The sequence below is a fragment of the Schistocerca cancellata genome, chromosome 1 (genome assembly GCF_023864275.1).
Source record: "Schistocerca cancellata isolate TAMUIC-IGC-003103 chromosome 1, iqSchCanc2.1, whole genome shotgun sequence".
NCBI lineage: Eukaryota > Metazoa > Arthropoda > Insecta > Orthoptera > Acrididae > Schistocerca > Schistocerca cancellata.
In genome coordinates this window covers 641458110-641470977 of record NC_064626.1, presented here as the reverse complement: position 1 = coordinate 641470977, position 12868 = coordinate 641458110, and the positions used below count along the sequence as shown (strand labels likewise).

The following is a 12868-nucleotide window of genomic DNA, read 5'->3' as shown; positions in this document are numbered from 1 at the left end:
GTTCTAGCTCCTGAATGTTACGCCCCCATTGCTGGTACGGTATTTATCATTAACTGGCCACAAGGAAAGGTGGAATTCGGAAGCTTCCTTCAACATTTAAACAGCCTGCATAAGAATATACAGTTCACCCACGAAACCTAAACCAACAGTGCATTACCATTTTTGGGCGTGGAGGTATATAGTACTGCGAGTAGTACAGTGGGTCACAAAGTGTACCGGAAGATAACCCACACAAATCGGGACCTGCACGAGGAGACTTCAGAAATATTCAGGGCTACACACGCTGACTGCCCCTGTCTTCCAGATAAGTGACTCAAACAACATCAAAGAAGAATGGAGAGACATACAACACACGTTTCGCGCCAACGGTTATGACAATATTTTAAGAAATAAAATAAGAAAAGAACGCTTCTAATTAAGCGGGCTAGTAATCCAAGGAAAGAGGAGGTCTTAACAGAGAATCGGCGGAAAGGAATACGTGGGACACTAAGATGAAGCGAGAATATGTGTAAACACTTCAGGCAATATGTTTCATGGTACTAGAGGGGGTCGTAAGGAGAGGAGCTGTAGGGGAAGAGTGAAATGTATTCAATAGATAATCGAAGATTTTTGGGTGTAAGGTCAACTCTGTGATGAAGTGGTTGACACAGAAGGGGAAAGACACGTCGCACGTCGCACAAACCCAGTCAGAAGACTAATTACTCCCTCCTTTTCTTCCTCACCCAGTGATAATCTCTCAACCCTTTTGACGTGTGTTAAACAGACGTATATCTGTACTGTGGTTTCTCTATTCCATAGGTGGCGGTCCTGGATGGTATTGCCATTCAACAAGGAACAGACAACAATAATAAATGTTACATTCAGAGGTAACTATTGGCAACCCCTGTCATCAACAAATGAGTGTCAGTTGTTTCGGCGACGATGATTTTCCCGACACATTGCCAGTAACACACACAACTGACACGGTGCCACATGAATAGGTGGCAGTCTGCAAGACGTCGGAACACTCTACTTTCACGATAATGACCATAGAAGGTGTGACGAGATTCTAGACAGGCGACGCTGTAAAGGGCATATTTTTCAGTCCCCCCTGTAATTTCACAACAGCTCTCACTTGTTTCATATATCTCACGAATGCATTATAAAGTTCTATACATTCTTTCCTTCACTACAGTTTTTGTATTTGTTCCATAGTTTTTGTAAATGGATAAGTACAGAATTGTATTTTATGAATTGGCAGTGTTATTCTTTCAGAGTCATTATTTGTAGCTTCTGTTATCTCTGTGAGTTTTGACCCAGTAGGTAAGATTTTATCTATGCAAAACAAGGTCATTACGAATATCGGTAATTTGCAAGAATGTTTGCCTATCGAAGTCGCAGGGTCCAAACGATATATATCGAACGTGCGATTCTAAATCGATCACGCGTTTGCGGTGGCGGGCGTTATGATAAATTATTTTTGAGATACTAGGAAAACCCAAACGATTTATGACAGTAGTGTGTGGGATGCCTGGTATTGTATTGTGAGGCAATCGGCCGAAGAAACTTCGGCATATTACCACCATCAGATGCTCTGTGGATGCGTTATTTTCAGTTTCTCTGAGGTACTCTTTGTATCTGATTTGGAATTTCCTAACGGTTTCTCCTAAGTAGAAATTGTGGAAAGTAATACATGAAATTTTGAAAATGTCGGTGTTGTGTGTGGGTTTATCGAGCTGCCTTTGTGGATTTTGTGTTTGAGGCTGTGTGTATTTTGATAGGCAAAGGCGATGTCGGTTTTGTTGGATAACTTATTTTGTTTAAAATGTTTCCTAGGTAAGTTGTGGTTACGTTTGTGTTCTTCTTTTTCGTTTTCTATATGTTTAGTGTTATTTCTTTATGTATATTTTGCCTTTCTGATTGCGTCTTATTGTAGTATAATTTTGGGGTCACAATCGTTTTCCTGGGCTATGTATTCTAAGATTTTTACTTCCTTCTGAACTGCGTCATCTTCTAGTGGCAAATTTATTAATATGTGAAGCATTGTGTAGAAGAATGCGAGCTTGTTAGCTTCTGGATGATTGAGTGTGCATTGATAATATAGTCTGTAGCGATAGGCTTTCTGTAAATTTCGTAGCAATATTTGTATAGGGACAAACCGGCAGGAACTCCAAAATTACTTTGAACATAGCTGCTAAGGTTCAGTGACCGTGTCAGAATTATATTGTAACAAATAAGCCCTCGGTCACAAATATTCAGTCAAAATTGACCTGGTTTCGACGCTACTATGAGCGTCGTCTTCAGAATTAGACAAACTGTACTAAAACATTAGGTATATAGTACATTAATAAAATTTAAGTTTGTACTGACGCGAAAAGATGCAGTACTTACAAGTCACATATTAATAAAGATCTCAGCCGGAAAGGCGACGTCATGAACACTTGTCAGATGGCGAGCCGCTAAGGGCTGCTCGTACTGTGGACAGGGGTTGTAAGTACTGCATCTTTTCGAGTCAGTACAAACTTTAATTTTATTAATGTACTATATACCCAATGTTTTAGTACAGTTTGTCTAATTCTGAAGACGACGCTCATAGTAGCGCCGAAACCAGGTCAATTTTGACTGAATATTTGTGACCGAGGGATTATTTGTTACAATATAACTTCAAAATTAGATACAAAGAGCACAGCAAAGAAAGGGAAATAATCCATCCACATTTTGTCAGCATCTACAAACAGAAAAACATGACGTAAAACCTGTAAAAGAAGCACTAGAGTTACTCCGCATTACGCAGAAGGGAGCATTCGTGAACGTCCTTGAGGAAATGGAGATATAATCACATGTATACAGCAACCCTACAAATTTACTGAACGAACAAACCGAACTAAAGCACAAAAAGTGCATAGAAAACTTTATTCACATTATACATAACGAAAACGTGTAAAGCAATGAATCAGAGATGCTAAGTAACACATATCCATGGTAACAGCGATAAAACATAAAGAGAATAAAACAAAGACTGAAACGTCCCCTTAGAAAAATTAATGAATTACTGTGCTGATAAACCTCTTACATTATTTGCTTTTCAAACAGCTGAGCAGAACTGAACGTACTCAGACATTTCGCTCTTTCCCTGTTCTGATCAACACTAAACTGACACACAATATTTTTAGCGCAACGCAATCTGACTTTTAATAATCCCTACAAAAGAATGGCCCTGACTAACAATAACCTATACCTTTCACAAATCACTTACCTCACAAAAATCTTCGTTACTCAAGCTACTGCAATACAGCGAGCGCCACTACTGCCAGCTAAATAAAAGATTCAAACTACTGAAGGGACTAACTACTGATAGGCATAGTTAGCAAATGAAAAATTTTGATACAGAACAAGCAATGTATTTACCTTAATAGTGTTCAAAAGTCATAATATATATATCAGTCCATGATATCCAATATTACAAATTTACTGTCTCTGATGGACACACGTCCAGATCGTCCGCTCTCAAAATTCTTCCATCTCTCTCCTCACATCCACCACTGCTGGCGGCTCACCTCCAACTGCGCAACGCTACGCGCTGTTAACAGCCAACTGCCCAACACTACAATAGCAAATTCCAACAATGCCACCCACCCACAGACTGCACACAGTCCAGCCAGTGGTTTTCATACAGAGCGCTACGTGGAGTTACCAATAAAAAAACCTAAACAGCCTACTTACAAGACATAACAGTAGCATAAATCAAAGACAATAACAAAATTATGACGAAGAAAATAAAAATATAAAATAAAAATCTCAAATAAAGCCAAAACAAATTCCAGACGAAAACATAACTAGAACCAAACCCATAAAAATAATAAGAGGCAACCGAATTTTCCCTCCACCACTTATAAATAATGGTAACTGTATCAACATGCAATATCATTGATCCACTGTCATCCAAGCTGTCAAGATAAATAGCATACATAAAAACCAACTAAAATCTGATACGCGTGTCCAGTGTACATCTGAGGAGAATAATTCTAAAAAAGATAGAACATGGCAGCAACGATATTGCTTGCAAGGTAAAAACGCATAAAGATGTGTTATAACTTTTAAGATCATAGTTACAGACCATCATATTAAGACCATCGCTTGCTTATCTATTTACAGACACCTGATGGTGGCAACATGTCGAAATGGGCTCATCGTGAATAATTTATAAAATAAAAATCATTTAAAGAGCAGTGTAGCTGGCTGATATTCGTAATAACCATGTCATTAAAAGACATATTATGCACTGCGGGCCCCAACAAAAGTTACCTTACATATGTTTGAAATGTGCTGTGTTGAGCTGAAACGGTCATGAAATGAGCATGGTACCTTGGGTTAACTGTGATAAGAAAGTCTTGTTGTGGATACGTTGTGCATTAAACTCCTAATTACTGGTGATGGTATAGCTGTCATTTACTGACTGTCCGTTTTAAACATTGTGGGACGCAACTGAATTTGGCTATTCTAATTAGTTACAGCAGAACATTTACTGGCTTACAGCAGCGATTTTTGAACTTGGTTGAAACTTATGCAACAAGCTTAACTAATCCAGTAGCAGCCATGATTAGTCAAAATCAGGTAATAGTGAGAAGCCTTTTGTCACTGGCGAATCTTTTCTTTTGCTGTGGCAACCAAGGCGCTGTCCCTCGAACACAGTAGCTATATTTAGTTTAATTGCTCGTGAGTGCGCCAGTATTAACACACATACATGTTATCTTACAGCCCATAAATATTTGTTGTCGTTACCTTATTTGTAAGTGAATAGATGCAATCGAAGCACAGTAGGCATGCTGGTCACTTGGTAACGCAGCAAGAATGCGAAAATTCATCGTATTGAGCAGAAACCTCCGGAAGGACAAAGCATTGTCGTTTTCCTGTTTCTGTTTGACAGCCAATTTACAGCTGACCTGAAAAAATACAAGAAGTGTAGTTCAGTATAAAAGCTGGATATTTCTGATTGTGCATACATTATTTTCCGCGAGAGTCCTCGAAATCCTTGTGTTTTGATGCTATATTAAAACGTAACCACCGTCAAAGAGACGCCGTTTAGCACCAACGCTCGTCCGGGCATTCGCCGACTTATCCTATTACATAATTACATGGAAAGCTGAGCCGCTTCACAACTATGACAACTTCATTTGCAACATAACTGGAGCTAGCAACTATACTTTTCATTTGACGTAAAAGTCTAGAAGTACTCAGAAAACTTTTATGTCAATTTGTAAGGTGTCAGGCAAATCCAACACCTCCCATGAATACCCTGACATGATAAGCAAATCCGGCAGCATGTCACATACACCACGCAGAATGTTAGAAAGTGACTCTGGCGTAGGAAGACTACGCAGTTATACATACTTTTCATTGTCTCTCACAAACATTACTGCTGTTTGCAGTTGTAGCGCTCCACTTACCTGACGCAGTCTATTAATTAAACTTGGAAAGTGGTTTTGGGATATGTGTCTCATGAGTCGAGAATACAACGTGTATAAGACGAGAGATAAAAAAAGATATCAGCGCATTTTATTCTAGTCAGGCAAGAATGCCAAATCCACCAGGCTCATCGTAACATGAAATGCTGCACTAAGTACACTCTTTGTAGCTCGTGGTGTGAGCATCTATTGCCGTCGTTTATGTCTACTTTGCATCTTAAAACATGGTAATTCCTACACCTGCAGCAAAGACCGCACATATGAGTCCGCGGCTGTATTTGAGTTTTCTCTTGTGTACAACACCATCGTTTCAGGAGCCAAAATACGATGTAATGCCACAGAAAACGAAGCAACAGAAGCAGAAGCTTAACACCTTCACGTTGAACGGTGAAGGAATGGGTCCCCTTTCTTTCATACTTAAAAAATTTATAGTGAATTCTGTCAGTGTTGCCATCCAATCGACTCCATTCCTATTAATGAACGAGTATAACGCAAAGCAGTACAATAGAATTAATAAAATAGTCTGTTAACTAGAAAATATTTTTCATAATTTAACATGGCCACTAAAAAGTTTTCATATTTAATTCCACCCCTCCATCTAAACAATACCGAATTGAGTTTGCTATTTTAATGGAAAAGAGTTGAACTGGGGTGGAATCGTTTTATGTGTGAGACGGGAAACATAAGTGTTGCTTTATATCCATCATGAGAAGCAGAACTGACTACCTTCAACAACTGCGACTTAAACAATTCCATGCACGTCCACATGGCCCTAATGTCTTGAATGAATACATTACCGGATCCCCACATCTACAGCACTAATGATTAAGTCTATCGTTACACTCCAAATTTATTTCAGGCTTCACTCATAACACAGGTGCTTACCACAATCCTGTATTTGAAGCACTTGATTTAACTCGAGATGAAGAGAGATCATCATCTCTAGCATCGTCGACAAGAGCGATTACGAACATCTGGTACAGAGCCGAGTGGAAACTCTGAATCAGAAGCTTCTGCGACCGTGTCGGTTGCACACTCATCGGGTCTCGCTTAGTAGATCAAGAGTCCACCACACACAGGAAGCGGCTACATGGGTAGCGGTTTTGTAGGCTGTAGGGTCTCAGGAAAGAACAAAAAGAGTTTCCGTCTCAAAGGGTGCAAGTCAAAAACAAGACAAGGAATGACATAGAAATCTTTGGTATTATGGCAGAAAACTGTCATAGCTGTGTTGGGACAGAACCAGAGCTCCAACCGCTAATAGAAAGCACTTCAGCACAGATTATTGTAGGTTCTGAAAGCTGGTTAAAGTCGGAGGTAAGTTTAGGTGAAACGTTTTTACAATGGACTTAATAGTTTTCAGAAAAGACAGATTAAACACAGTTGATTCTGACTTGTCAATTCTAGCGTCCGATTCCACTCGTCGGCTTTTAGCAACGACGTCATACCTAGGGCACAGATGCTACATAGAGGCAACCTTTGAAAGCAACTGGTCATAATCGTAAACAAACGAATGTAGCATTCAATAAAATTACAAAGACAGTTCACGTGATTAATTATTTGTCCACAAATTATACCGACAAGAATAAAAGGTAACGAAAGCAAATAAGAACAGAAAGAGCGAAGTATACATGTCTGAAATAAACTATTATCGTAATTATGCGACTAAGAAAAGCACAGAGAACATTTAAATCCAGTACAGTATAGCGCATGGTGAAGTTATGATATTATGGATCTGCGTTAACTTTTAATAATAATCATTGAATGTGAAGGGGCGAGTACAAAAGTAACTAAAATTGACAAAAAATAGTGGCTAACAAATACTGGAGTGGTAACTGGAACTGACCTATGTGGGTTACTTCTAGTTACTGATTCCAACGATTCCACGGATCGTTATTTAGATCGTTTTAACAACAAGTGTGTGCACTAAAGTGTTACAGATTACTACACTGGTATTAGTTTCTTCATTACTTTAAAAAGAGAAAAATTTGGAAGCTCTACCTACAGTATTTATTAGTTTTTCGCAGTAGTTTTGAGATGAATAAGAAATCTAGAAATCTTACAAAAACGTAGTCCACAGATTACTGCTAAAACGTCCAAAACAACGAACCATCGAAAAGCTGAAATCGGTAACCACAATTGACCTCCTGTACAGGTCAGTTATAGTTACCGATTCCAGCCATTCGATGATTCATTAATTAGAACGTTTTTTCAGCACGCGTGTGTACTAAAGTGGGCTAATATGATTTTTGCATTTGATATTGCTCTCTGAACTACAGAAAAAAGTTACTAATAGTGGAATCGGTAACTAGAATTGATCTATATAGAAGGTCAGTTCCAGTTACCGATTACAATTTCTGTTATATACTGCAGTAGTGTTAGGGAGCAATTACAAACGTAAAAATTGTATTACGTTCAGTACATACAACTGCAAAAATTATTTACAGATGAATCATGGAGCGGTTGGAATCTGTAAATGGAATTTACCTGCATTAATTAATTCTAGTTATCGATTCCAGTATTCTTTATTTTTTGTAAATTTTTAGAATTTAGTGTGTCTGTGTCTCCACATTTTATGTTACTGTCTCGTATTTATTGTCATTCATTTAATTTTCTCATTTTTCTGATACATTTTAGTATTCCCGCCCAAAACCTCCACTTTCCTGCGCTTCTCCTTTTAGATTCAATAATTAATATACAATTAACGCTATTTTATAACAGTATGACTTCACTATGCGCTTTACTGTAATGGAATTTAAGGGTTTTCTGCTTTTCTAGTCGCGTAAATTACGATAATACAGATATACTTCTTACCAGGCATGAAAATTTGTTTGTAATTCTTGTTCTTAATTGTTTTCGTTACCTTCAGTTCGTTTCGATATAATTCAAGACTAAATAAATAAGTGTGTGAATGTTATTGTAATTTTATCGTATGCTACATTCCTTTGTTTATGAATCTAATCCGTTGCTTTCATAGATTGCCTATACGTAGCGTCTTTGCCTTAGGTATGACGTGATTGCTCAAACCCTTCGACCATAAATATAATAGACTGGCCCTGACGTCATTTTCGCTGCTCCAACATCTCTGGGCTGAAGTCACGTGAATGTTGGCAAAACATGGTTGTTTCGTGTTGCGCTTATGGCTGTACTCAGCGTTTTGTCGGGGGAAATGGCATTACATTTCACGTGTAAGTGTTTCTATGATAGTGCAGATGCGTTTATTGAAATCTGCTGAAGTGACTTTTATATGTTTTATACACTTGAAATAGAGTATCACGTAAATTAAAGTGTTGAAAGTGGTGCCTGTAAAGTCAGATTCATACTACATTTTGGAAAGTATCTGTGATAATTCAGTTACAGAAGTAAGTATAACTGTTTCTCGTTCCTACTCATAGGTTCCCTAAGGATGAAAACCGAAGGGAGCTTTGGATGCAGGCCCTGAAGCGGAAAAAACTTTAAGCCGTCTGCACATACGCGCCTTTGCTCGAAACACTTCGAGGAGGAATGTTTTGATAGGTTAGTTATTATTTACAATGTATATTTATAATTTGTATTTACAATGCCTGTCATTTTTAAACCCGATGTTTTTAGAGGGCTAAAACTGGAGGGAATTGGCTAAGTAGTGATGCTATCCCGACACTTTTCGATTTTCCGGAGCATATGAAATCGAAGAAGCCTAAGCTCCGTAAATCACGCTCTAGAAGGCGTTCGTTAGATGATGCCTCGTCTTCTGAAACCTGTGCTTCCAATGCCTGTAAGTCTGAACGTTCTTAGAATGTGTGTAACAACTGCGAGTTAGTAAAATATTATATTAGAATAGAACTGTAGCACGTTACGTTAAGTGCCATTTCGGACATGCTTCGCCCACAAATTATACCTCAAAACATGCATTTTTGCTTTGTTTACAGTGACGTTATGCGATATGGGAACGAACACCCCAAAAAACAAAAGTTTCAGGTATATTGGGGACTTTTCGAATAGCGATTTGTGTACTCCTGGCATAGCAGAAAAAGTGATAGATGTGGCAAGACGGCAGATTAGCATCAAAGCCAGAAAGTTAAAGAATTTGCAGCGGTCATCTCGTGGGATGAAGAAGAAAGTCTTGTCTTTGAAATCTTTGATAAATAATCTTGAAAATAATCGTGTTATAAATGAATCCCTGGCTAATTTACTAAAGGCAAGTATATTTACAATGCCTGTCATTTTTAAAATGTATAACTGATTGTAGGTTGGAATACTTATGCTTAAATGATGTGGCTTTTTGCTATCAGATGCTGCCACCTGGTACTTCGGAGTTGCTCCAACTTGTCAGTAAAGGTAAAGAAGCAAATATGTATCCAGCAGCTCTTCGGACCTTTGCTCTAACACTAAATTTTTACAGTAGCAAGGCATATAGCTATGTAAGGAAAAATTTTAAAACATCACTGCCACATCCACGAACATTAAGAAAATGGTACAGTGTTGTTGATGGGGATCCTGGTTTCAGTAAAGAAGCAGCAATAGCGCTTAGAATAAAAAGTCAGGAACTCATTAGCAAAGGTAAGAAATTGCTTTGTGCCATGTCACTTGATGAGATTGCCATAAGGAAGCATGCTGAATTTTGTGGAAATAAGTTTATTGGTTACATAGATTATGGTACAGATCTTGACAATGACAATCTGCCTGTTGCAAATGAGGCATTAACATTCATGTTGACTGCTGTTAATGGTTCATGGAAAATTCCAATTGACTACTTTTTAGTCAATGGACTCGGTGCTGTTGAAAAATCAAACCTACTTAAGGAGGCATTGAAATTTACATATGATGCTGGAGTAGAAGTAATTTCTGTTACTTTTGATGGTGCTCACGTAAACACTGCAATGGTAGACAAGCTAGGGGCCTGTCTTTCAACGTGCAGAATGAAATATTTTTTTAAACACCCTCTATGTAAGGATGATGTTTGCATATTCCTTGATCCATGTCACATGTTCAAGTTAATACGCAATACATTAGCTGGTAAAGGTGTCATTTTTTATGGAAACAGAATTCCAATAAAATGGGATTATGTATTAAAATTACATGAGCTGCAAAAAGTGGAGAAACTTCGGGCTGCTACGAAAGTAAGAACAAAACACATTGAGTGGTATCGTCATAAAATGAATGTAAGTATTGCTGTGCAAACATTTAGTGGTAGTGTAGCTAATACTCTAGAATTCCTTGACAAAGATTTGCAACTAGCTGACTTTAAAGGATGTGAACATACAGTTAAATTTATAAGGACAATGAACAACCTTTTTGATTGTTTCAATAGTACGAATCTCCTCTCCAAAGGGTATAAATCACCTCTGTCAATGCAGACAGCTGGCCATATTTTACCATTTCTTGATGAAGTGGAAAAATATATTCAGGAGCTGAGACTTGAGGCTAATGGGCCATCTATTTTGTATACTAACAAAAAGACTGCTTTCCTAGGCTTTCTTGTATGTATACAGAGCCTAAGAAGATTATATGTTACCCTCATAGACAGCTCTCAACCAAAACTAAATTTCTTGCTTACATATAAATTGCTACAGGACCACATAGAGACATTTTTCAGCTCAATCAGAAGATATGGTGGTGATAACAACAATCCCACAGCAGCTCAATTCAAAGCAACCTGCAAACGATTGCTTATCCATCAGCAGGCAAGAGGGTCAGAGTTTGGATCTACTTTAGATACTGCAGATTGTTCCATTCTCAGTGTATCTTCTGGACTGGATGTGATGCAATCTATCCCATTTACATCAGTTATGAATTGTAATTCAGATAAGTTAGGCCTAGATGTTGCATCAGTCTCTCATGATCACTCATACAGCATTCCTGCTGTCTCATTTGAACAGCTGTCAAATTATGTACGGAATGTTGTTGCATACATAGCAGGATTCATTGTGCGTAAATTGATTAAGTCAGTACATTGTGTTGAAAAATTCCTTGTGTGGGGCAGTGGACAGTGACATTGGACTAATCAGAAGAAAGAACGTGGGAGGTTTAGTTACACCTTCTGCTGACGTTATTAAAATTTGCAAAGCAGCAGAGCAAGCTTATCGGTTGCAACAGGCGAAGGGAATGTTGCAAAAGAAAAATGTTATGCTTGTTCTTATTTCATGTGCTATGGCAGATGTTGATTATAGTGTTTTTCAATCTATCAACAAACATATTATGGACTTTGAGCCCACAGAAAATCACAGAAATGCTCTAATTAAATCAATTTTATTTGAGTATTTTAAAATCAGAAATCACCATTTTGGAAAGTCTGTGACAGAAACATTCCAGAAAGGTTGTGTGAGGAGTTTATACACAAAAACTGTGCTGTTCAAGGGACATTAAATAATCTATGCCTGATCCCTATTACATTGGAGTTAATAATTGCCAAGGTTATGTTGTTTATTATTATTAATGTTTGAACCTTGATGTCTACACAAAGTACAGACAGAGGTATCTGGAGTTCTTAACCATCTAAGTGCCCATACTGCACCCACAAAGCCTTTTTCAATATATGTTTGGACTTTACTTCAGTTTTCAGACCAATTGGATTCATTTCTTTTATGTAAACCTAGACATTCTTTTGCTCTTAACAGAATATATATTTATGCACTGTCTTTTATTTTTTGTTCCTTCTAGGTCTGTATGTTGTGTTGTTAATTTGTTTGGGCCCTTATATTTTTACTAGATTTATTCTCTTGTCAGTGTCTTCTATATCTCTTTACCTGTTAAACATTGTTCTGCCCTCTTAGAATATGGGCTTAAGAAATAAATCTGTGGGAAAATTGTGTTGTAAGAAAGAAAATGTGAAATAAAATTTTGTAAGAAATAAAATAATGTTGTGAAATAAAATATTGAGTTAATTTTTTCTGAATATCCATTTTTTCCCAAGATATGTTAGTTTTCTTTGAATACTTGCAGCAACTGAGAAAAAAGTGTAATAAATTTAAAATAAGAAAAGCACTTGAAAGAATCAACATTTATTTCTTTTCATGTTATCTATGGAAACTAAAACACCCAAAAGTTGTTTCACGTAATAGTTTAAACCAGTTTCTTGATTCTTAGTCAACTGTAGTTGGTGCAGTGGATTGTGTTCACTTCGGTAAAATGTGTCTGCTATAGATACATAATAACCACCAGATAGCAAGGATTTGTCAGATGAGATTGTAATACAAAATTGAGTAGGCTCTGAGTGAAGCATGTACGGGTACATATATTTCATTCATATGCAACAGCTTTCAAAATTTGCTAAGGAACTTAGTGAAAATGTGAGATTATGCATGGTGTTGGCAGTGCATGTTTGTAAATATCATTGGAGTGTCAAGCACAAAAGTATTTCTATTACCTCAGTTGTTACTGCAATGGATAGTGTTCACCTCTGCAATATGCATCTATCACAGACACCAGGTACTAAGGATTTGTTGCAT

General features: G+C 37.5%; 1 protein-coding gene across 2 annotated transcripts in view; it reads right to left on the bottom strand.

Moving 5' to 3' along the window:
- The window catches only part of LOC126183320 (toll-like receptor 2), a 132169-nt gene that overhangs the window by 98759 nt on the left and 20542 nt on the right, over nucleotides 1-12868 (bottom strand). Inside the window, exon 2 of one of the 2 annotated variants that reach the window (XM_049925181.1) lies at nucleotides 4762-4922. The exons of the other annotated variant lie outside the window; for it this stretch is intronic. Within the exon in view, the coding sequence (XP_049781138.1) occupies nucleotides 4762-4922 (161 nt within the window). The remainder of the gene's footprint in view (nucleotides 1-4761; nucleotides 4923-12868) is intronic. 2 annotated transcript variants of the gene reach the window in all.